The 24,781-nt window shown below is 40.4% G+C and overlaps 1 protein-coding gene across 1 annotated transcript in view; it reads left to right on the forward strand.

Moving 5' to 3' along the window:
- The window catches only part of LOC133442765 (voltage-dependent T-type calcium channel subunit alpha-1I-like), a 240,372-nt gene that overhangs the window by 72,546 nt on the left and 143,045 nt on the right, over positions 1 to 24,781 (forward strand). Inside the window, exon 4 of the mRNA XM_061720633.1 lies at positions 19,028 to 19,125. Within this exon, the coding sequence (XP_061576617.1) occupies positions 19,028 to 19,125 (98 nt within the window). The remainder of the gene's footprint in view (positions 1 to 19,027; positions 19,126 to 24,781) is intronic.

Below are 24,781 nucleotides of genomic sequence, written 5' to 3' on the forward strand. Positions count from 1 at the left end.
AATGTTTCTAAAAAAATATATAATACTTATATCTTGGCCATAAAGCCTCCGAGTTTGTTTATCACTGGATGAGACAAAATCTCGTCCGCCATTTTAAATCACGCGAGACTCAGCCATCTTTTCTTTTGCCTCACTACATGTAGTTACCACCATCGTGACACACACACACACACACACACACACACACACACACACACACACACACACACACACACTGACACACACGTATATAATCTGCAGTTTGTGTTAATGTTTAGTTAGTTGTTGTTTATGTGTAGTTTAGCCCAGTGTTTCCCAACCCTCGTCCTCGAGGCCCGCTGTCCCGCATGTTTTAGATGTTACCCTGCTTCAGCACACCGTGATACAAGTGGGTGTGTCAACAACAGAGTTGTGCAGACCTTGATGACAAGCTAATTAGGACCATTAATTAAAATCAGGTGTGACGATGAAAGGAAACATCTAAAACATGCGGGGCAGAGTGCCTCGAGGACCAGGGTTGGGAAACACTGGTTTAGCCATCAGAATTGATCTCAAGTGTTGTTTCACTATCTAACTTGTGTAAATACATTTTGATTAAATTGAATGAGATAAGTTGTTTTTGTTTATTTTATACACATTTGTCACAGCTGCTGGTTGCAAAGGTCTGTGCTGGGACTCCTTCCTTAGTTACCTTAAGACTGAGTTTGCTGTTCAGTTATTATTTTTCTGATAAGTCAGGTGGTGCCCAGTTGATTGATTCATTTTGATAAGTAATCTTCTTTATTAATCATGAATAATTATTGTGAGACAATTATTAATAACTCTTTAATAACTGAACCAGCACCCCCTTTGTGGCACAACACAGCCATGGTCCAGCAAATGCAGTGAGATGGGAAGCTGCGTTGAAATTAAGATGAGGGGGGACTACTTAATTCTACTTTGATGATGTTTGGTGATGTTTGGGCTGGTAGATCTTGTGAAAAAGGACTCAAACTTGAGTCTGACTCAGGCTCTAACTTTAAGGACTTGGGTTTGATTTAAGCATTGTTGACCGTTATCTGAGCTCGGACATGAAGCTCTGGCTTTTTTTTTAAAGGGCATCTGTGTTCCAAGCCCAGTCTAGTTTATTATCAATGTAGATTCTCAAATATTTGTAGTCTTCCACTGTGTCCATATTGACCCCCAGATAGAAACAGCGGTCACAGGAAATTTGGTCCTCTTCAGGTCCAGCCCCAGTCTTTGGTTTTTGTCACATTGCGCTGCAGGTGGTTCTGCTCACACCATGTGACAAAGTCACTAATAACAGCCATATACCCAGACTGAGTCGTCAGAGAACTTCTGAAGATGACAGGACTCTAGTGGAAGTCTGTGGTGTAGAGGGTGAAGATGAAGGGAGAGAGGACAGTTCCCTGAGTTGCCCCAGTGTTACTGACCACTGTTTCTGACACACAGCGAAGCAGGCACACATACTGTGGTCTGTCAGTCAGGGAGTTAATAATCCAGGACAAAACCTGCATCGCCGTCAGCCATTCCCCCAGCAGAGCAAGCCCGATGGTATTGAAGGCTCTGGAGAAGTCAGAAAACATGATCCTTAGAGAACTGGCTGGCTGGTCCAGGTGGGTGTACAAGCGGTTCAGCAGGAATATGATGGCGTCCTTTACTCCCAGATGTGGCTGGTAGGTGAACTGGATGGAGTCCAGGGATGTGCCGACGATAGGCTGGAGCTCACCCAGAATCAGATGCTCCAAGGTGGGAGGTCACTGCCACTGGTCTGTAGTCCTCTTGGCTGCTGGGATGGGGAATCTTCAGGACGGGAACCAGCCAGGGCATAGCTGGGGGAGGGGGCACAGCCTTTGAGCACTCCAGGGCTGATGCCATCGGGGCCTTCTGCAGCAGTGGAGGGCTCTCAGCTGATTCCTGACCTGGTCAACAGCCAGGGACATGAGTACTCCTGGTGGGGAGAGGGGAGAAGTGAGTTCTCCCTGCTGAGATGCGAAGTGGGGGTTGGGTAGATGACTTAAGGTGTGAAGTGGTGGTGTGAGGCCCTCATAGGTGGAGGGAGGAGGGGGACGTGTCAGAAGTTCACAGGGAGTATATTCGGGACCAATGCCTAGACAGACAGACAGACAGACAGACAGACAGACAGACAGACAGACAGACAGACAGACAGACAGACAGACAGACAGACAGACAGACAGACAGACAGACAGACAGACAGACAGACAGACAGACAGACAGACAGATAGATAGATAGATAGATAGATAGATAGATAGATAGATAGATAGATAGATAGATAGAGGACAAAAATAGAGGACAAAAAGTGCACAGTGACTGTAAATTATGAGTTTTTCTCTTTTTTTTTTCCTTTTAGCTGTTATTGTGCAGTATGATGGCATGTGGTAGGAAAGATTTCCTGTATCTGGCTCCAGATCATCCGCCCACTTTTTGCTTTTTAAACACTCACGTTTAATTCTTTTTTTTTTTCAGTGTTTCCTCATCTTGATGAAGTAAGTTTCTCACACTTCATCCTCCTCTGAGATATGTGTAATAAGCTGGACATGTTTTCTCCTTATGTTACAAAAGCATTATTTTTCTGTTTTTTTACAAGTGAGGTAAGCATTCACATATTTAAAGGTGTCTTTTCCCTTTTGAGAGTCTGTCTTTTTCGGATAGCATTAATAGAAAGGCTATCGGTGAATGCAGCCTGAGCTTTGCACCCCCTGTTCAGGATCCATTTAGTCTCTCAGTTCTTTCACTCTCCCCTGACATGCTCTATCTTCCTCAAACACTCAGCAGATGAAGCAGGAAAGGATGTAAAAATGTGCTTTGTGTTCAGACCTAGAGTGACGAATAAAAGCTGTCTTGCTGGGACAGGAAGGAACATCAAAGCATGTCAGGGCTCATAATTTGACACATTCTGCAATACAAACACAAGCATATCTAGACTACTTTAAGAATCACAACAAAAACTTGTGTGAAGCTTCTCAGGCTTACTTTAATGTTGTCCGATACATTTCCCATTTTGGCTGAACACAGAACTCAACACATTAAACAAAAGCTGAGTAGGAGCATAGGAGGAGAGATGATGGTCTTCTCACTGGTTCTTTTCACTCTGTACAATTCAGATAAGAACAGCTCAGAGCCCTGTCATCTTCAGAAATCCAGAGGTGACTCTACCATTGTGGAGTGTGTAAGTGGCAGATAGGAGGAGGAATACAGAGAACTGGCGAATCACTTTTGTGTCATGGTTTGGGAACAATAACTTCATATTGAAAGTGAACAAGTCAAAGGGACCTATTTTGGTTTTGAGAAGTATATGTGGAGATGATGGTGGTTGACAGCTACAGTAGGTGTGTTCTTACTACACAGACTACATAATGATGGTATTGATAAGAAATGACAAAGCTGAGTTGAGAAAACTTCTGTCTGTCTGTCTGTCTGTCTGTCTGTGCAAAATGTATTTGTTTGTTTATTTATTCTGTCACTGAAAATATTCTGACAAGTTTAGTTCTTTCTTTCCTTTCGTTCTGTGTTTGGCTCTTTTAGTAAATGGGCCTGAAGTCATAAACAACACTGTCTATGTAATATGTTGCATTTATATCAAATTACTATAAGAACTGTCCACAATTATCAGGACTAAGAATCATGTAACTTCTGTTTCTTCCACTTATGCCAGTTGTTTGTTCATTTTTGATGTGTTTTTCTCCTCTTTAAGATGAGACGGTTCTGAGACAATGATTCATTCATTTTTCTTTCTGTCCTCTGGCAGCCCCATCATGTCAAGATCTAACTTGTTTCTTAAAGTGCATCTTGCTTGTATCTCAACATCTGTTCTCACATTGTTTCCTTGTTAACCTGTATGCAACGATAAACATGTGATTGCACGGCATTTGCATATTAAAAACGCCAAGTTCATGTATCAAGCATATGCTTGCAAGATTATGTATAAACAGTCTTACTCATCCTCTGTGAGCACTTATTCTTTTTACTTGTAAGGGAAACAGATTGAAGGCTTTAACTTATTCTGATCCCCAAACCCAGAAGGGAGTAAAACTTTAATGAAGGAGGGATTTCATGCAAAACTGCTACTGAAAACTCTGTGTAAAGAGGTCAGTATTTCAAAATCAACACACATTGATGAGACTTTTAATTGTCATGAACAAAGATAATGAAAACGCTGCTTAGTCTTACATTTCACTACATACAAATGTAATGATAAAATCACACAAACATCCCCATCCATCTAGCCACACAGATTTTTTTTAATTTATTTAAAATTTTATAGATATATGGCTCCTTTGCATCATTAAATAATACTAATATAATATCCGATTACACTGTTGTCCCAGTTAAAAGAGAAGACAACTTGAGGTGCACCAGAGGTTTCGTAAATTTTCCCAGAGTTGAGTTCTGCTGTTTTGTCAACATTCTTGGCATCACACTGCAGAAGGGTACATTTAGTGTTAGCCATCAGTGTGCTGGGTAAATAAAGGAAAAATCAGTTTTTCTATATCATGTCATATTGATGTCATGAAATGTTGTATTTTAAGTCAAACCACAATATTTCCCTCATTCAATATGTATATTGTGTCCAACTTAATCAAGCAGTCATACAACTTACTGGATGGTGAAGCCAAAGCCTAATCCAAAAGCCAGTAACACAACAATAAAAAAAAAGAAAAAAGATACTAAACAAAAGTAAATTAATGCTACTAGGAAAGTGTAAAACTGGTATGAGAGTACCTGTCCTGTGACAATCCAATACCCTCTCTCCAGACACCAAAGAAAGGATTTCATATTCAAAACCCTTCAGAATGACATTATTAGCATCTAATACTTAGTATCGTAATAGTGCAAGCAGTGTATTAAAAAGACATACATGTATCTTACAATGAGGTGTTCACATGGTCACACCCAAATATACAAGGCTTTTTTTCTCGTTTAGAGTAATCTATGTTTGTTAAATAGATTCTTTCGGTGAAACTCACCTAGTGTTTTGTTATTTTTATCATGACAATCAAAGAGAAATGTGACAGGTTTGTTTGCTTGTTTTTTTATGTATTTAACTGGAGCCCAACTTTCTGCTTTTACTTGCTTTGTATCCTCTTTATTTAGTCTTTGTTACTGGTACATAATCCATTTTTATTGTTGCCATACAATCCCTATGCTAACATTTTCACAGCTGTCATGCAGGCTTATTAGTTTAATTGGAAGATGATTCATGATGTAAATGAGCGAATGCACATTAGGAGTTTCTGAAAATGGATTATATAAAATAAAAGAAAGGAATCATATCCCAGCTAAAAAAATATTTCTATATTTGCAGCAAACAATTCGACAATGACAAATTCTGAGAAGATTTAAATAAAATTGATTTATATTTATAATGATTATTCCACCCTCTTTAGTTCAGTTCAGTCCAGTGAATGCAGAGTGCACAGTGCCTGCCGGGCTTTCTTGGGTATTCCCTGCAAAAGTAATAGAGTTTTGGATAACTAAGAATAAATAAAGGACTAGCTTAGACTATACCATTTGCCACAATTCATATTTGGATATAAGCTGCATTAAAAGCATTTTTTTATTTTCTTATAAGCGTTGACCGCATGCATGACGTGCAGGGGCCTTATTATATGTTGCAAATATTTTTATGATTTGACTTTTTTTTTTTTTTTTTTTTTTTTACAGCTTAACAGATCAATTTAACACCAAATGCACCATGGAGTAACCGTTAACTTGAAATGGTTATATGCATTTTTTCAAAGCTGGTTCAGCTGGTTCAGATATTTCACAATGTGTGTTTGTATCTTCCTTCATTATTCTTTGCACAAGTCTAAGCTTTAAATATTGTGCCTCCAGAATCTAACAAGAGTAAGGTGAGAGACAGCTGGCTTTCCCCCTTGACAAGCTATGCACATGTCTTTGCATACACTCGGTGACATGTGTATGAGCATCTGTACCCATCTGGCTGATGTAACAGTAGCTCATTAAATCTACAATGCCACATGACACACTGCAGCAATGTCAGAATAACAATGCTAGGATACACACAAATACAGCCTGTGACTGTTTGAATGGATTTAAAGGGATGTATAGATATAGAAGTTTAAGTGAAAAAGAGTAAGTCTGAAGAGAGTGTTTGTGGGGTGAAAAATTACAGAATATCAAATAAAAAGATATTACTCAATAGATAGAGACGATAATTCTATCATTTGTAAATTATTTTCACTATTTCTCAGCACGTGTTGTGGGCATAAATTGTTTTCTTGTGTAGAATATTGCAGAAGTGCAGTACTTATTCACTTAATCATAATGTCAAATTAATCATATATGTATCCTTTGGAGCAGCATAGTAACTTGGAAAAAAGAATGCATCAGCAATTTGTGGTAGTGGTGGAAGAGAAAACTTGGCATTCTATATTTTTTAATAAAGTGTGAATGCAACAATGCACCGGGAACTTAGAATCTGTGGTTGATTTATCAGGATAGGGTTTGTTTGAAAAGCTCTGCACCTCTAGACAGGTATTTTGTCCCACTACTCACGCGCGGGGCTTCAGGGGATACTGGGGGGCGGTACTCCCCCGGCCCGGGGCCCAATGGGGACGCCCCGCAAGATTTTTTTTAATCTTTTTTTTTTTTTTGTGGAACCACTTGGTTCATATTAGGCATAAAGCATTGTATACTATTATATTATATGCTGTGCTGAGATTTTCACACTCAATTAACATTAAAACAAAAATTGTAATCTCCAAATGTATTTTGGGTAAAATTGTTCGTCATCAACAGCCGTCTATCAACGTCATACGTCATCATCGATCACTTGTCAACAGAGCGCAGTAATCCAAACAGCCGAAACATGAGCGTGTGTTATAAACACCAAAGTGGAGCGATAAAATGCAAAGAAAAAGAAAAAAGAGAGCAAGAAATGGCCAAATTGCCCAAGATAGACGCATATTTTGTTCGCCCTAATCCTCCTCCTGTGGGAGATTAATGCCGCGTTACATTTGTCCTCGGAAGTGGGGATTTCCCAGTTCCCAGTCGGAATTTTCAACTGGACTGCCCCTCGAAGTGAGATTTCCCACTGGGAAAGTGGGAGAGTCTTCACCCCCCGAGTTCACATTCCAAGATGGCTGCCCCGGTTGTAAACAGTAGAAGAGAGCTCTGTAAAAATTCGTAGCACTTCATTCTAGTTTTGGTCACACTAAATCAGTCGTATACAAGTATTGTTCGGCATATAGAAGTAAAATTGACAACATTAGGTCCAGTCTTTTACCACATCAAAATGTCATTTTTAACACATCTGGACAGTTGCTTTTACCCGAGGAAACACTGGAGAGTTTTGCCCTGGTTGATGCGAGGACACTTGGTCGAGTTTTCTCCCAGGTAAACCCAACAACCTGCCTTTTAGATCCCATTCCCACATCACTTTTAAAGACATTTTATGAATTCTTTGAGGAACATATTTTAAATATAGTAAATTACTCTCTTCAGACGGGTGTCTTCCCTGCCGCCTTTAAAATGGCGGTGGTGAAGCCCCTTCTGAAGAAGAGTAATTTAGATCACAGCATTTTTAATAACTACAGACCTGTATCCAACTTACCCTTTTTAAGTAAGATTTTAGAAAAGCTGGTTTTTAACCAAGTAAATTATTTTTTAATAAGAAACAATATTTCAGAGAAATTTCAGTCTGGCTTTAGGATGAACCACAGCACCGAGACAGCCCTTTTAAAGATTTTAAATGACATCAGGTGCAATTTAGATAACCGCAAACTGACAGTCTTGGTTCTACTGGATCTTAGTGCCGCCTTCGATAAAGTAGACCATCACATTTTATTAAACAGACTGAAGCACCTGGTGGGCCTCTCTGGTGCTGTTTTTAACTGGTTCCGCTCCTATCTCACAGATCGATCTTTCTTTGTAAGTTTGGATACATGTTCCTCCAGAATGCATGAAATTAAGTGTGGGGTCCCCCAAGGGTCAATTTTAGGTCCGCTTCTTTTAACCTTTACATGCTTCCCTTGGGGGACGTCATCAGGAGACACAGCATCAGCTTCCACACTTACGCTGACGACACACAGCTGTACATCGCCGTGTCTCCTGATGACACAGGGCCACTTGATGCCCTTTTTAACTGTATTTTAGATATTAAGTCATGGATGGCAGATAATTTCCTACAGCTCAACCAGGACAAAACAGAGGTTTTAGTTATTGGTCCTGAAGGCCAGAGAGAGAAACTTTTACCAAAACTACAAGATTTTAAACCTTTGCAACGTGTAAAGAACCTGGGTGTTATTTTTGACTCTGAGCTCACTTTTATTCCACACATAAAGAATATTACGAAAATAGGTTTTTACCATCTTAAGAACATAGCCAGAGTCCGCCCGTTTCTCTCTCAGGCCAGCACGGAGGTGCTGATGCATGCTTTTATCTCTAGTCGTTTAGATTATTGTAATGCCCTGCTCTCTGGTCTTCCTAAAAAGAGTATTAATAGCCTACAGCTATTACAGAACTCAGCCGCTCGCGTGCTGACGAGGACCAGATAGCGGGAGCACATTACACCTGTTTTAAAATCGCTGCATTGGCTCCCCGTCCGTTTCAGGATTGATTTTAAGGTTCTTTTACTGGTTTTTAAGTGTCTTAACGGTCTTGGGCCATCTTATTTATCTGATCTGCTTTTACTGTATCAACCCTCACGGACCCTGAGGTCCTCTGGCACCGGCCTTTTAACCATTCCCCGAACCGCGACCAAAACCTACGGTGAGGCTGCATTCAGCCATTATGGCCCCTCTTTATGGAACAGCCTGCCAAAGAACCTCAGGGCCGCAGAGAATGTTGATATTTTTAAAAGGAAGCTCAAGACACACCTTTTTAGTTTGGCTTTTATCTGATCTCATTTACCTAGTGTTTTTAGCTATGTATTGTGTCTACTTCTTTAGCTCTTTTATCATCTCTAAAACTTTAATCCATTTTAGTGACTTTTTACTTTATGTTATTTATTATTCATCTTAAGTTTTATATAGATTTTTCTAAAATTTTACACTTTTAGGCATTTCTTACTTTCTTTTAATCTTTTAGTTTTTAGCTCCAGTGTTTCCTCAGGGGGGTCGTTCACACTGGGAGGTGTGCCTGCTCCGCCCATGGGGGTGTCGTCATGGGGATCCCTCAGGCCTGGGTAGCTGGGGGGGGGGCTCCACCTTCTGTGTGGGGTCTGCCCCGGTCTGTCCGGGTTGGGGGGGTCTCTGTGGCGATGCTTCTGGTGGTCGTGGTCGGTGGAGCTTCTCAGTGTGGACGGCCACCCATAGGTAGTGTTTTCCTCACCTGGATCGTTAGTGCTAAGCCATGTCACCAGTCCACTTATTGTGTGTGTGTGTGTGGGTGTGGGCGTGTGAGTGTGTGCACATGTATATGAGTGTGAGTGAGTGTGTGTGTACGCGTGGGGGGTGGGGTCGTATGGAATGTTTTAAATTGTGTTTTTTATTGTTATTTTATTCTGCATGTAAAGCACCATGTGTTGCATTTTATATTGTATGATTTGGCGCTATACAAATAAATAAAGTTTAAGTTTTAAGTTTATATATATGCTGCTATAGTGTAATTTACATTTTTCATGTGGTATATGCGAACTACAAACTTGTTTACCTACTTTGTAACTGGAACGCTGATAACTCGGCTGTGACGTTATTCCCAGTTCCGAGTTCCGACTTCCGAGGTAAATGGAACGCAACATATCAACGTCATACGTCATCATCGATCACTTGTCAACAGAGCGCAGTAATCGTACAGCCGAAACATGAGCGGGAGTTATAAACACCAAAGTGGAGCGATAAAATGCAAAGAAAAAGAAAAAAGAGAGCAAGAAATTGCCAAATTGCCCAAGCTAGACGCATATTTTGTTCGCCCTAATCCTCCTCCTGTGGGAGATTAAGCACGTTTAGCAGCGCTTCCTCCCCGGGCCCCCGGGCGAGTTCCTTCAAGTAGTGGTGAGTAGGACACAATACTTCAAATTTAATTTGAACTTGTATGTTCAAAACATTCTGTTTGTGTAAATTTATGGGCTGTGTAAATTTATGGGCTGTCATTAGTTGAAGTGGATGTCAGGTGGTGATTTCAGAGTGGCTATCCGTGCTGCTGAACTCCTACAATGTCTGAAATGTATTCTTTTTATTAGGCTATGTTTTTGTTGTTCTTGTGGTCTGTTGGACTTTGTAATATTATATCATTATATGAAGTGAGTTTCCGCTATCTGTGGTGCTGATAAATACAATCAAACGCCAGTCATACGGGCGGACATTAAATTATGTTACCCTGCTGCAAGTAAACATAATCATTCCGAAAAATTGTATTATTTTAACAAATTTGACAATTATCTTTCACAATCTCTAATAGGCTATGTTCTGCTCTTACATCTGGTAATGCTTGTAAGCCCCGTTATTTGGCATGTGTAGGCAGTACTCGAGTTGTAAAAAGAAATCAGGGGGGGTGGTGGATTTTATCATATGGGGACAGATAATTTGTGCTGATTACAAATAATATAATATATTACAAATAATAGCACTGACCAAAACACCTGCAGAAATACTGCAGGAATGACAAAGCAGCAGTTAAATGCAGCCTTCTGTAAGCTTTAAATATCCACTGGGCTTACATCAAATACATCAAAACACAACAATAAAAAACAGTTTTCTGAACTTATCAATGTGACTCTGTCCTTCACAGGATAAGTAAAATGGATCACTGCAAAAACTCACAATAAGAATATTTGTCCTATTTCTAGTTAAAATGTCTCATTTTAGTAAAAAATTCTCATTACACTTAAAACAAGAGTCATCACTGGAAAAAACAACAATTTTCACCTGTTTCAAGTAGATTTTCACTTAAAATAAGTAGAAAAATCTGCCAGTGGAACAAGATTTTTTTGCTTGTAATGAGAAGATAAATCTTGTCCCACTGGCAGATTTTCCTACTTATTTCAAGTGAAAATGTACTTGTAACAGGTGAAAATTGTCAAATAAGTTATTTTTCTGGTGTTATTTTTCTGGTGATGACTCTAAATGTTGAAATAGCAGTAAAACCACAATCATTGATGAAATGACATAAGGGATGGAAAGGGGGGATGGCAGTTTTACTGGGGGGATGATTTGGACCTTTTTTATTTCAGGGGGGATGCCATCCCCCCTCATCCCCCCTCAACTCCAGTACTGTGTGTAGGCTATGTTAATGAGACGGGCAGGGTGCGATTTGTGAGAATACCAGAGGGGGGGATAATTTTGAGAAACATTTTTTTCCAGAAAAATTACCACACAACAGCGGTCCAACAGTATAGGCAGGGGTGCACACAAGCCGGGACTCGAGGGCTAGTCTACGGCATGTTTTAGATGTTTCCCTGTCTTCAACACACCTGATTCTAATCACTGGTCATCATCAACATGTCATCAAGGTTTACACAACTCTGTTGGTGACACAGCCTTGTCTATCAGGGTTGTGTTGAGGCAGGGAAACATCTAAAACGTGCAGTAGACTGCCCCTGGAGTCCAGGCTTGTGTGCACCCCTGAGTATAGGCTATATGAAAACTTGTTTCTTGTGTAAACCGTACACTTAAGCTACATAACGTAGGTGGTAGGCCTATTTTGAACATGAACCACTGCATTTGCAGAAATATTTTCTCCTAATATTGTTTTTAAATGTAACAAATAAAAATAAATAAAAAAAAAATATATTTTTTAAATTCTTTCTTGATATCAGTTTAACAGAAAACATGAAATAATGTGCTGTCAAAATGTTGTTTTTTTTATTTGTTTTTTGTGGTTAATCGGGTATAGGTCAGAGTCTGACAGTCAGACTAAAACAGCTCTTCAGCCTTTTTTTTCTGCTTTCCGGTCAGCGGATCAATAGCAGCGTGGTGTCCCTGCTTCAAACACATCTCTGCAAACCTGTGGGCTGGGAAGGAGCAACATCTGGTCCATTTACAGAGATGAATAGTAGATTGTTCAGTGTGGACACATTCATTCTGTTTGTGCCTTCTGTAAGAACGTGTTTCATGGCACTGAAACCTCTCTCACACTCGGCTGTGGACACTGGGAGTGGAGACAGCGGGGAGAGCTTTGCTCTCTCCTTTGACACCGTGAAACTTTAACTCATGAACTCCTTCAGGAGTCTGGGACTGTCTGCGGCCTCAACAGCAAGAGTTTTGTGTATGGCGAGAAGTTTTTCATCGCCGTAGAGGATGCGCTCGTCTTCATCAGATGGCCAGTTTGATGGATTTAGAGCAGCGTTGGCGGTGATAACCCCATGGTCATCCAGCCTGCGCTCAATGTTGTCAGCCAGGGAGACAAAAAAACGCTCGCGAAACACACCGCCTTGCGACGGCCCCCATCACCTGGCCGAGACACACTGACCCCCTTGAATGTGGAAGATTTTTCAAATTCCTCCCTCATGCATTTTGTGTTCACACCGTGGGCTTTCCTCATTGATCTCAGTGCTCTCAGCGCCCACCTCAGTATCAGCACGGACAGCTGCTGGTCTCTCCTCTGAAGGAAAAGTGACAGGGTCTGCAGAATCTCCAGCGCATCTTTAATTTGCCTGTGGTGATGACTGTAATCCACTCTCGACCCTTTTGCCATTTAGCGAAGCGACCCGACTCAATGCAGCCCGCAACCATAGTTTCGGGGGGCGAGGGATTCGCTTGTGATCATTTGGAGCAGCCTGAGCTCTCCTCAGCTGGGGAGAGGCTGCTGTCCACCATCCGATCAGCAATGTCACATCTTGTTTCATCTTCTGTCGCATTTTTTGGTTGTGATCCTGTAAAATATGAGGATATGCTGCTCTGGATTCTTTTCATTTTTTCATTCATTTGACTGACTGTATCTTTTGTTTTGGCGGGCCGGAACTCGCACTTTTGGAATGCAAGAAAATCCGGTTGGTTTTCAAAATAAAACTGCTTTCTGTGGGCGCGATGCCTCTGACTCGCTCCTGGTATCAAAATCACAGCACAAGCAGAATGAACACGGACTCTGTGTATTTTGGTTGTTATTACTTGTTAATAATTACGATGTAATGGTGAAAATACTTTGGGTGGGGGGGGATACATTTTGTCCCCACCGAGGATAAAAATAATTCAGCAGAGGGTAGGACGTGTAAACCAGAGGGGGGAAAATCCCCACCATCCCCACCGGCAAATCGCACCCTGGAGACGGGTATTTTTGCAGCTAGAGCCAGATGGGAGGTCATGAGACGAGAGGCTCCAGGCTGCAAAGGGCCCGGCTCTGATATGTTCCGCTACTGCCACTACTCATGAGCAACTTGCTCCAGTTGTCTCAGGTTTTAAGGGTCTCTTCTCCTTACTGTATGTTTTTGTTCTTTTCTCAGATTTTTAATCGGATTTAAACAAAAAAAACAAAACATATATATATATATATATATATATATATATATATATATATATATATATATATATATATATATATGTGTGTGTACACACACACAGGACATAAAATCCATCACATCCCTTTAATCTAAGTTTAATGACCGATTTAATCGGGAGGGCCCTGTACTGAGCTCAAGTCTCCTCCATAACTTGAGGAGTGAGCAGGCCTCTTCTTTTCACCAGACAGGGTGGGGCTTCTCTGGCCGGACGTAGCGCGTGGAAGGATCACGTTATTCCGGCCAGATCCTCCCCACCCCATCTGGCGCCCCGACTGGCCAGAGGGGGCATGTATAGCCCCAACACAGAAAGGCCCTTTCACCAACCCCACCCAAGGTGCGGGCGCTGAAGTCATGGGGGAACTTAACACGCGCTCAGTACCCACAGCGTCCCCAGCGGGAATTGATTGAACCCAGGACCTTCTAGCTGTGAGACAGCTGCACTAGCAGCCCTCTTTTCTTTTGACTTAAAGCAGCACAATGTAACTGTTCCACCTTAATATAATATTTCCAGAGTCATTGTGATGGTACATCAACTTACAACAGGTTTAATGACACCTCTATCATGGTCTGAGGGGTCTGTATCGCCTTCACTGGCACTATGTAACTTTGAGGTGCATGGTAGGAACCCTTCCACACTACTGGTAAAGCACTACCGCTTTTGTCCAAAGGAGCCGCCAAACTCTACAAAAGCTGAAAGTTACATTGTGCTGCTTTAAGTATAAACAGTGGAAAGGCTTATAGGTTTACTTGTAATGTTAGGCTGGGGTTTATCACTAATTAGATAGCTTCTTATTCCATTAAATTGCATTCCCTGAGGACAGGAACCTTTACTGTTCATGCTGTAATGACTAAATATCATCTATTTTTTCCTCATTATTCAATATACGTGTAATCTTAATACCAGTCATATGAAGGATGATCTGCTGTACATGTGAAGCATTAAAGACTACATGTGGAGTTTAACACTTGTAAGCTTAATTTAAAGTTATACTGCGCAGAAGTATCCCTCATTGTTTGACCTCAAGTTTGCTTTGCGTTTATCCTTATTAGTAAGACGTAACTTCACTGCTATATAATATTGAATATTTATCCTCTATAAAGTATACCTTTTGAATTTCTATATAGCTGCAAATCAGAGTTTTTACTGATGTCCATTCTCCGTCATGTGTTTTTATTGGTTGACTTCATACTAAATCTAGTGTAGTCAAAGGAAATACAGTGTAACATTTTTGGATGAACACTTTTAATTTTTTCTTGGAAAATATTTAAAGCAGCAACGGTTCTTCTACATGTTTAGATTAATATTAAAAAAGGTATGGAGGAAAACTACAAATGAATAAACAAAGTGTATTACAGGAAAACACACGACGAAATAAATAACAGCACATTTTAAAACTGATCCAGAAATAAATCCAGTTTCTGAACACTACATCTTTGATATGTTGCATTTCCTTTTTCTAATTTTATTATGATGATGAACACATTATTTACGTATTACTATCTAAGGCGATAGTGTCTTGTTTGGCATGGGCAAAATTGTATGTTTGGATGTTATCTCGTATCCACAATATCTTATCACCAAATAACTTCAACCACTGCAGTTGAGCTCGTAAACTATACGAACAAGTACACATAGATTGTTAATTGGCTGAAAATCACACTAAATAAATAACGAATAAAATTACCTCTGCTTTTCATGGCCAGCTTTCTATAACAACCCTCAGGGGGGCAGCCCTGAAGAAAACCACTCATGCTGTTCCCGTCTTGTGGCTCCTTTGAGAATTTATCATGAGGCCAACAACTGACAATGTTTTAATGGAGGCAAAGAAGAGGTTAAAGTAAACTACTGGGTCACAGCAGGTCCTTGAGGAGAAAATAGACACCAAAAGCACAAAATATATAAGGGAGTCTTTGTAACATGGTTTTTTGGTTGTTGTTTTTTTAAATCCACATTCAATCTTGTTTGGCTGTCTAGAAACAAAACTTATTAGTGACTGCTCAAATATTCACAAAGCTGTTAAATTGTAGAGCAACCCTAATTCAGTTGGTATTTACATGTGTGTGCAAAGGTTTGTTTAATCTCTGGGAGGGTTGGAGAGTACTTGGTTACTGTTAATGTTAGTGATTTCAGAGTTGAAATAACTTCATACTTCAGCATTATGCAAATGTTCTTCTGCTTGGGAATCAGAAGGTGTGCGTAGCCTCTGTCTTTGATTTAAAGTTACTTCTCTGCATTACTTGTGTCTGTGATGGATTGATTCAGGTGTGAAACTGTGCAGCTTCTCACTTTAAAAAAAAAAAAAACAATTTGAGTGTGCCATCAAGCCTTTTTTGTAAAATAGCCCATAAGGATACACCTGTGTGTGTATATCACAAAATCATGATGGTTTGCAGATTTCCCATTTTTCTCCAACCTCACAAACAGAGAGAGAGAGAGAGAGAGAGAGAGAGAGAGAGAGAGAGAGAGAGAGAGAGAGAGAGAGAGAGAGAGAGAGAGAGAGAGAGAAATGGAACCTGAAAAAATGTTGCACCACGGTTGTACTTAATTTTCAGTGGTTCAGTGTTTATTTATGAAAAGAAAGAACTTTTTTATTTATTAACGCTTTGGTACTTACCTACTCGGTATGTTTTGACTGGAGTCTAACTTTATTTCTTTCAAAAACATGCAAAATAACACATTTTAAACATTATAAGGCTTAGATTTTCTATGATACTATAATTTTCTTTAAACTTTTCATTTGTTTTCTTTAGCTATCATGCGTTTCAAGCGTTTACAGAACTTTTGTCTCTGGCAATAAGCGCCACAAGCTGCAGAATAAGTCTGTGTGTTCCTAGATAATACTCTGTAAGCTTGGACGTAACTCACCATTCATGCATTTTATTGGCACATCATTGCCTGGTTTGTGATTGTATGTAGCAGAATGTGTGATAAGTCACATTCCAGCCACAAGATGTAGGCCAACAAAAGTCTTTACTGTATGTCAGGCTTCATTGAGTTAGAAACAAATCTTACACATGCTTTGAAATAGAGGCTTAATCATTGGGCTGAGGATTCTTTGTCGGACGAAGAAGAATAAAACAAACTGTTGCAGACAAAGTTTCCTTTGGATTTGGTTGGAGTTGGATTCAGCTTAAGATTTTACCCAAAACCTGTTTGAACCAAAATGTGTAGATTTTTTTTTCTTCTTATGTAAGCAATATACCATTGGTAAAAAAGTGAATGAATGGTCAGGGCAAAGGTTCTTTGACATGTCACTGAAATGTGGTGGTTATCACAGAATGCTGGAATACCTTAGCAGAAGACAGATAACTCGTACTTTTATACTTTTCCCAGCAATTTTTTCCTTCACACCATCTGCCCCTCTCTCACCCCCAATCTTAGTCTGACAGCAGTTTTTTTCTGTTCAGCCACATACACGTTTTGCTCATCTCAATTCCTCAAGTGGTAATTATCCACAATTATTTTTTATTTTATTAACCTTTATTTATACTGGTAAAATCTAATTGAGACCAAGGTTCTCGTTTACAAGAGAGACATGTTTTAGGTAGGCAGCAGCAAGGCTTGCCGCGGCTCCACCCGTGTGTTTTTGCACAGCCAGATGAGAAGTGGGGGGGGTGGGGTGAATCTGCTGTGACGTACTCGATTGCGCAACACCTTTGTTTGTGTCGGCGCAGATGAGAAATCAGCTGGAGCCGCGAGCGGCTGAGAAAAAAACAGCCCGTCTACATCCCTTTTTTAATTTTCTCAACAGCCACCAGGTTTATGAACATCTGCACCTCAGATTTGGATCACCAAACAGACGTTTGTGCTGTATAATAAAATCGCTGCGAGCCGCGAGTCGCCTCGCGCTGACTCCCGCTTTCTGATTCAAACGTTTGACGGCCCCGCCCCCCGACCAATCAGGGGCCTGTAGTTTGATGACGGCCGCGCCCCCCGACCAATCGGTGGCGAGGAGGGTGGTGACCTCAGAAATAGTTCCGGTGGGTACCAGATTGTATCGGGCTGCAATATTTTCCCCGGAAGTGTGCATTTTTTCCCCGCGATGGTATTTTTTTGTAGTTGACGTTACATTTTTTTAATTATATTTATATAATGTATTATGACTATTTTGCTTAGACATTTACAGATTCAACAATGAGAACATATAGAGACATACACTTCTGTAAAGTCAGAAGCAGCAGATCATAGTGGAGGTAAAAGGGAGAAGAAACATATACAAGGAATTATCAGAATTATCAGTGATCTTACTATTAGAGTTAAAATATTTATTAGGGACTATTTTCATTAGACAATTGGAGATTCATCAGTGAGCTGAGAACAATAATAGCCTACTATATACAGTATAGGGTAAACAATCTTTTGCTTGCTGCATAGCAGTAAGCAGTTAAATATTTTGATCTTAATAGACATTTTAAATTATCGATTTGCTTTATTACATTTACAACATATTACAACAAGACGGAACGTCATCACGTACGGTCAAAAGCCAATCACAAGACGGAACGTCATCACGTACGGGGAGCTGGTAAAAAAAAGCAGGTGGGAAAAAAAAGCACCGACACCGGCTCAGCCCTGATAGAACCTCGCTAGAATGGTTACAGAAAAATTTATCGGCTTGGAGCGGCTCTACCCGTCTCAGCCCTAGTGCAAAAGGGCAAAACGGGGCCGTGGCGGGTAGAACCGAGGTGAAGCGAGACTAGTGCAAAAGGGCCATCAGTCTACACTACAGTACCTCTCTCAATATGGGCCCAACCCTTGATGCTTTACTTAGTCATTTGTATTGTTTTCTAAGCCATTTCATCCATCTCTTATCTTTTCTATTTATTTGTCTTTCTTCATGTATCAGCTGTCCTCTCACACTCTCTAGTTGTGTTGTTTTCTGATGTTCTTTGGATCAAATTTGAAAATGATAGGGCAAAAAAGCAAAGTAATTTCCCTTTACATTGGTGTCAGTTATCACATGCCTAATTTTACTTAAAGCTTGGGTTCCCCTACACCTCCAATCTTAACCCCTTTAAAAGACTGTTTCATCTCAGATGGATGCACAGTGAAGGCCCATTCATGCTTGTACATACCTTAAAACCACTGGAACACACTTTGATGTTTCCACTTCATGTACTAAAAGCCAGTAGTCTATAGCTAGTTCTCAGTACCTCAGGAGTTTTTTTGTATTTATTCACTTGTGGATCTACCTCCACCTGAGTTAAAATGGAGAATCCTTTTTTTGCTGCCAGTGCAGCACTCTGGAACATTGCCATGTAAACAATACACCCACAAATAATAATATTCATGCTTAGCCGTAAACTATCTGACAAGTTTTTGTTTGAATGTGCTGATTTAAAAAGTTTACATATATTCAGGTTCATTATTCATTTAAGCTCAGCACAGCAAGACTCCAGGTGACTTGCTAATGGCAATACATTTGTAGGGAAGAGCAAATAAATCAATAAAGTTCCAACTTCAGATAAAATTGCTCTGCGATAACATGGCTTAAAGAGCCCATTTTTCTTTTATTCCCCTGATTTGAAGTTCTTCTTAAAACATTGATTATACCGAATTATTTGTTTTGTTAATGTTCTTTTGTGTCTTTGTTTTGTGTGCGTGCGTGTGTGGGTGTATTTTTCAGGATGATTGAATACTCTTTGGACCTGCAGAACGTCAACTTCACTGCAATCAGAACAGTGAGGGTCCTGCGGCCTCTCAAAGCAATTAACAGGGTACCAAGTAAGTTGCAACACTACATCAGAATGGGTTTCTGTATTGCCAAAAGTTACTCAAGTGTACTTTATTAACAGAGTCTGAAGATGACACGGTAACCATGATGGTGAGTTTTCACCACTCAAAGCAAAAAGTTAGTGCCAGAAGGTTTGTGTTGTTGCCACTAAATCAATCTATTTTTTTCTTCTTTACCGTGTCCATAAAAGAAGGATTCATTTAGCTCCATTTGAAGCTGTCATTCAGAACCATTCACAGTCACCAGATAAAGCAGTCTGCTTTGCCAAAAATGATTCTCTAACCTGAACGTCAGAATGTCATTGACTTATAGAAATGTCTATAGTTGCTGATTTTACAGCCCCATGTAAGAAAAACTGGGGACAGCATCCATCCATCCATTTTCTATACCGTCAATCCAGAGGGGTATTCCAGGAAGCAGGTTCAAACAAACTCTGAGTTTAAACCTGAACTCCGAGTTGACTTATATTATAGGAAACTCAGAGTTTTCGGTTCCAGAACAGCGGATATGAGTTAGTTCAATCAACTCTGAGTTTGTTAAGCGCGTGCGTGAAGAAAATAAAAATCCATCATCAATAGAGCCCTGATACAACGATTCACCATGGCAACCGGTGACAACAAAAGATCCACATACTTTTTATTTTCTTTTTTAAACTTTATTTAACATTTCAATTTACAAAATCCCTTTGAGGAAACATTAGTTTGCATCTGAAGATCCACATACATCACGCCACTGGAGTTTGAAGTGTTAATACGTGCGTATGGCGAGTATGAGAGCATATTTCGGAAAAAAAAACCAGCTGCAGCAGAGACAATTGGCGTGGGAGAAAGTTGCTGCAGTCAATGTGTAAGTTTGAATGCAGTATTCATTTAACATTTAAGCACACTGTCTTCTAATATTACAGATGAAAACAGTGGTGGAATGGTATTGAATGAAATTTTATTGTCATTTAGATCAGGGGCAGCCGCCACACCTCGGCTTAAGGGGAAAATGTAAATGTTTTTTTTTTTTTTTTATACATTTATGGAATTACTCTGTGTCTATTTGTATTGATTTATTCTATTACTTAATACATATAAAATAACTACAAATGCATATCAGAACAACATGATGGATTTCACTAGGTATTATCTTTCCCAACACTTGTACCCCCCTCATATCTTGAAATGTGAGGTCCCAGCGTCCCTGAAGACAATTATGGCAGAGAAAAGTAGAAACTTACACAATGAACTCACTGATAATATATTAATCTACTCAATTTTATTGTAGTTTTTGTTTGGAGCCTGAACTTTTTTTGGGCTATTAGTAATGTGAAGATGAAATGTATTACGCATTTAATAATTTATGGTTTTAACAGAGAATGTAAGATTCTGGCTGGTTTTTCATTATTTCGATGGGTTTTACGTTGCATTTGGGCTGGAACCTGTCAGATCTGGCAACCTCAACCTCAGCACAGGATTTCTTAATGACTCGTCTTTTTGGTCACAATCACTTTGCTCTCATCAACGGCGATGTCCCTCTCGATTGAGAGCAAGGTGAGGTTTGATAGTCTGGCCTCATCCATGCAGCCCGGAGTTAGTTTTTAATCAACTTCAGCTGCTGAAACTCAGCATGACTTTCCTGCTTTAAGGCTCTGATGCGACAACTGGCTAAAAGTAAACAGACAACATGCGCGCGCACGAATCCGTGCATGGCAGGCAGACACACAAGGGGAGAAGGGACTATTTCTTTTATTTTTATTTTTTAAACAACTTTATCCTTATGAACGCAAGTGTTATACAGTCCAACTTTCCTTATTTTATTCAGCACACTTTTTTTTCCCTCTTCGGCGTGGACCCCCACGCAGCAGTGGGCCCGGGGCGGCCGTCCCCTCTGCCCCCCCCACCTGCTCTGCTAGTGGGACGACATGCAGCAAAGGTACACAGGCTGGGATTCGAACCTGCGACCACTGCAGGAGGACTATAGCCTCAGTATATGAGCTGCTTGCTTAACCCACTGCGCCACAGAGTGGCCCATCTTGTCAAATTTATTGAAATAAAAGATTTTACGGTTTAAACTTCAGATTAAAAAGATTAAACAGTTCTATCATCCACAGACATGAAATAGAAAAATGCAACAAATGACATGTAGTCCCAAAAACACTCAAACATTTATAGCCTCAGGTGAGTACTCACTTGTTAATGAACACTGTCCTAATAAAACTATTCAGTTGCTTAATCAAGCTTTAAACACAATATTTATCTTTACTTGAGGCAAAGGGTGGTGACACAGGGCCAGAATCTGGTTTAGGGTACCAGCCCACAACTTGAAAATCACTGCTCTAGGTGGTGATGTAGGTGGTGTAAGTGAGACACATATATGTATGTGTGTGTTTATGTATTTATTTATTTATAGGTGTGTGTAAGAGCTGAAACGCTGCAATTTCATATCGAGGACCTGTAATGTGCTGTTGGCTGTTGTGATAGCAGGTATGAGTATAGCGTTTATAGCTCCAGCATGCTGACATACGGCTGCTTGTATTGTTGATGCACATAAATGATGCAGAGGTGAATGTGCAACAACATTATTTATTCTGAAGCAAGTGTCAACATGAAACCACCACCACTGCTATAAAGCAGACTGCTCATATATGTTAGCAATAATTCTGGCGTTCTTACTGTGTGTGGAATTTGTATTTCCTGGAATAATCACAGACGACTGCTACTTTTTGCCGGATCTCTCTTTATTGTGTGTCTCATGTAAAACACACAGTTAACCCTTTTTCCAACCGGAACTACTTTAACTGTAAATCCCTATTACTCCGCACATGAAATACTCACATAAAATAGTCCCTTATTAACACACTCACATGACACTGTGTACATACTCTATTTATGAGGAAGCCTGGTTTACGGAAAATACATTTACAGGACTGTATCAGAAAATTAGAATATTGTGATAAAGTCCTTTACTTTTAAGAAAACTCAAATATCCTATCTCAAAAATTAGAATATTCTGTGAATCTTAATCTTAAACTGTAAGCCATAATCAGCAATATTAAAATAATAAAAGGCTTGCAATATTTCAGTTGATTTGTAATGAATCCAGAATGTATGACATTTTAGTTTTTTTAATTGCATTACAGAAAATAAAGAACTTAATCACAATATTCAAATTTTCTGAGACAGTCCTGTATTTTCATAATTTTCAAGGTGATGTGATCATAGGGTCCAGAATTCTGTTAAGCCCCTGTGTAGGGTAAGCATGCGTACCTGGTTTCGCTGTGTGGTTTCTCTTTCTTTTTTTCTTACTGTTTTGAGCCCCAAAAATTGGACTGGAGAGGTCTGTTCAATGTCCTGAAAGCTCATTTTTTGTAACAAAAGCTGTTCTACTCCTGATAAAATAAGTTAAAGCATGTTCAGTCTTTTAGGAGGCTAGTGTTTATGTTTCTGAACTCTGACACAGACGCTGGAAGTGTCTTTCAAAGTTAAGTGTGAAGCGGGATCTTATATGGTTTATGCGAGCATTGGGAAAATGAAATGTTTTGAGTGTAGAGATGTTGGGCATAAACGGACCGCTTGTCCGCACAAACATAAGTAAGCGCTGGTTGAGATTAATCTAAATGCGGAGGCAGTGCTGACAGTTGGTGCTCCTTCGACTGCGGGTGAAGGTGCGTCTCCCCTGTCACCTGTCTGATGATGAGGAGGGGAGCAGAGGTCAGAATGCACGGCTTGTGAGGGATGGCACCAAGGAAACTGGAATTAATGTTCTACAAGAGTCCTCAAACGGTGGTCATCTTTAGACAGAAATGGATCAGACAGCTGATCTAACGTTTCTAACGGTTCTGTTTGAAGAAGCAATACACAAATGTCCGGAGACTGCTATTAGCAAATCAAAGAAGAGGTTTAAAACGGTTGAAAAAATAAGATTATGATTATGATGCACTGGGTTTTTTTTCTGGTGTATCTGCCGTCTTCCCTCTCCTTTTCACCTCTATGCATAAAATCAGGGTGGGGTCATTGAAAATCAATGGTGGGAGGGATCCACTTAAGAGGATAGTTAGTTTGAGGATGTTCATTCAAAAGTTGTTTTTGCAAGAAACGCATACAGATCATGACAATGAGGTAGAGTGGGGTATGAGTTGGAAGGCGGAATATTTTTTGTCTCATGGGACCAGTTTGTTCGCTGGTGTGGCAATTTCTTTTCAACGGGTCTGGATGCTGACATCATATCCAGTACTGAGTTGGTCCCAGGCAGGGTCCTGGTGATTAGTGTAGAAATAGAAGGGTTTTCTTTTTGTTTTGTTTATGCACAAAACCAGGGGGATAACAGGATGGAAACATTTGAGAAAGGCTTAGGCTATTTACACCCGGGTGCAAGTATTTATTTTTATTTTAATGTTTATTTAACAGGGACGATACATACACATTGTCACAAAGAATGAAAAATGTGATGCATGCAAGACGTCTAGCTTCAGCTAATTTGCAGTCTTTGTCCCTGGTCAGGCAAAAGAAGGATAAAAGATACTGAATACAAAATACAATAATACAAATACAGTGAATAATGCAGTGAATAGATATCATAAACAAATAAACACAGCTCCAAAATTTAGATTAAAAATTGCACAAGTTAAATACATTAAACATTAGTAAAATACTGTACTGACAATGACTTGAAAGTTAATGTTCGCATTTCTGCTGCTGCTTAAGCCAATCTTTAGCTTTGGCACTAAACATCCTTAATTCTGTTTGGGATTTTATTTCTGGTGGTAAAGAATTCCATAGGTGGGTACCCAGCAATGAAAGGGATGACTGACCAAATGTTGTCCCGCATCTTCTAATTTTACAATTTTGGTTGCTCATGCTCCTTGTCATTGTCCCACAGTTGTCTGCTTTGATAAAGATCTGTGACATTGCTTGTACTGATGCGTAGGCTATTTACACCCTGCTACCAATATCAATGTATGCTATTTGCACCCATGTATAATTAGAAAAATAAAATTCACTCACTCTCACTCACTCATCTTCTCCCGCTTTATCCGTTCCCGGGTCGCGGGGGCAGCAGCCTCAGCAGAGATGCCCAGACTTCCCTCACCCCAGACACTTCCTCCAGCTCTTCCGAGGGGAGTCCGAGGTGTTCCCAGGCCAGCCGAGAGACATAGTCTCTCCAGCGTGTCCTGGGTCTTCCCCGGGGTCTCCTCCCGGTGGGACATGCCTGGAACACCTCCCTAGGGAGGCGTCCAGGAGGCATCCGGTACAGATGCTCAAGCCACCTCAGCTGACTCCTCTCAATGTGAAGGAGCAGCGGCTCGACTCCGAGCTCCTCCCGGGTGACCGAACTCCTCACCCTATCTCTAAGGGAGCGTCCAGCCACCCTGCGGAGGAAACTCATCTCGGCCGCTTGTATCCGCGATCTTGTCCTTTCGGTCACTACCCAAAGTTCATGACCATAGGTGAGGGTAGGGGCGTAGATTGACCGGTAAATCGAGAGCTTCGCCTTTAGACTCAGCTCCTTCTTCACCATGATGGTCCAGTACATCGACCACATAACTGCGGACGCTGCACCGATCCGTCTGTCAATCTCCCGCTCCATCGTTCCCCCACTCGTGAACAAGATCCCGAGATACTTGAACTCCTCCACCTGAGGCAGGAATTCTCCACCCACCCG

This window comes from Cololabis saira, chromosome 1 (assembly GCF_033807715.1).
Source record: "Cololabis saira isolate AMF1-May2022 chromosome 1, fColSai1.1, whole genome shotgun sequence".
NCBI classification, from domain to species: domain Eukaryota; kingdom Metazoa; phylum Chordata; class Actinopteri; order Beloniformes; family Belonidae; genus Cololabis; species Cololabis saira.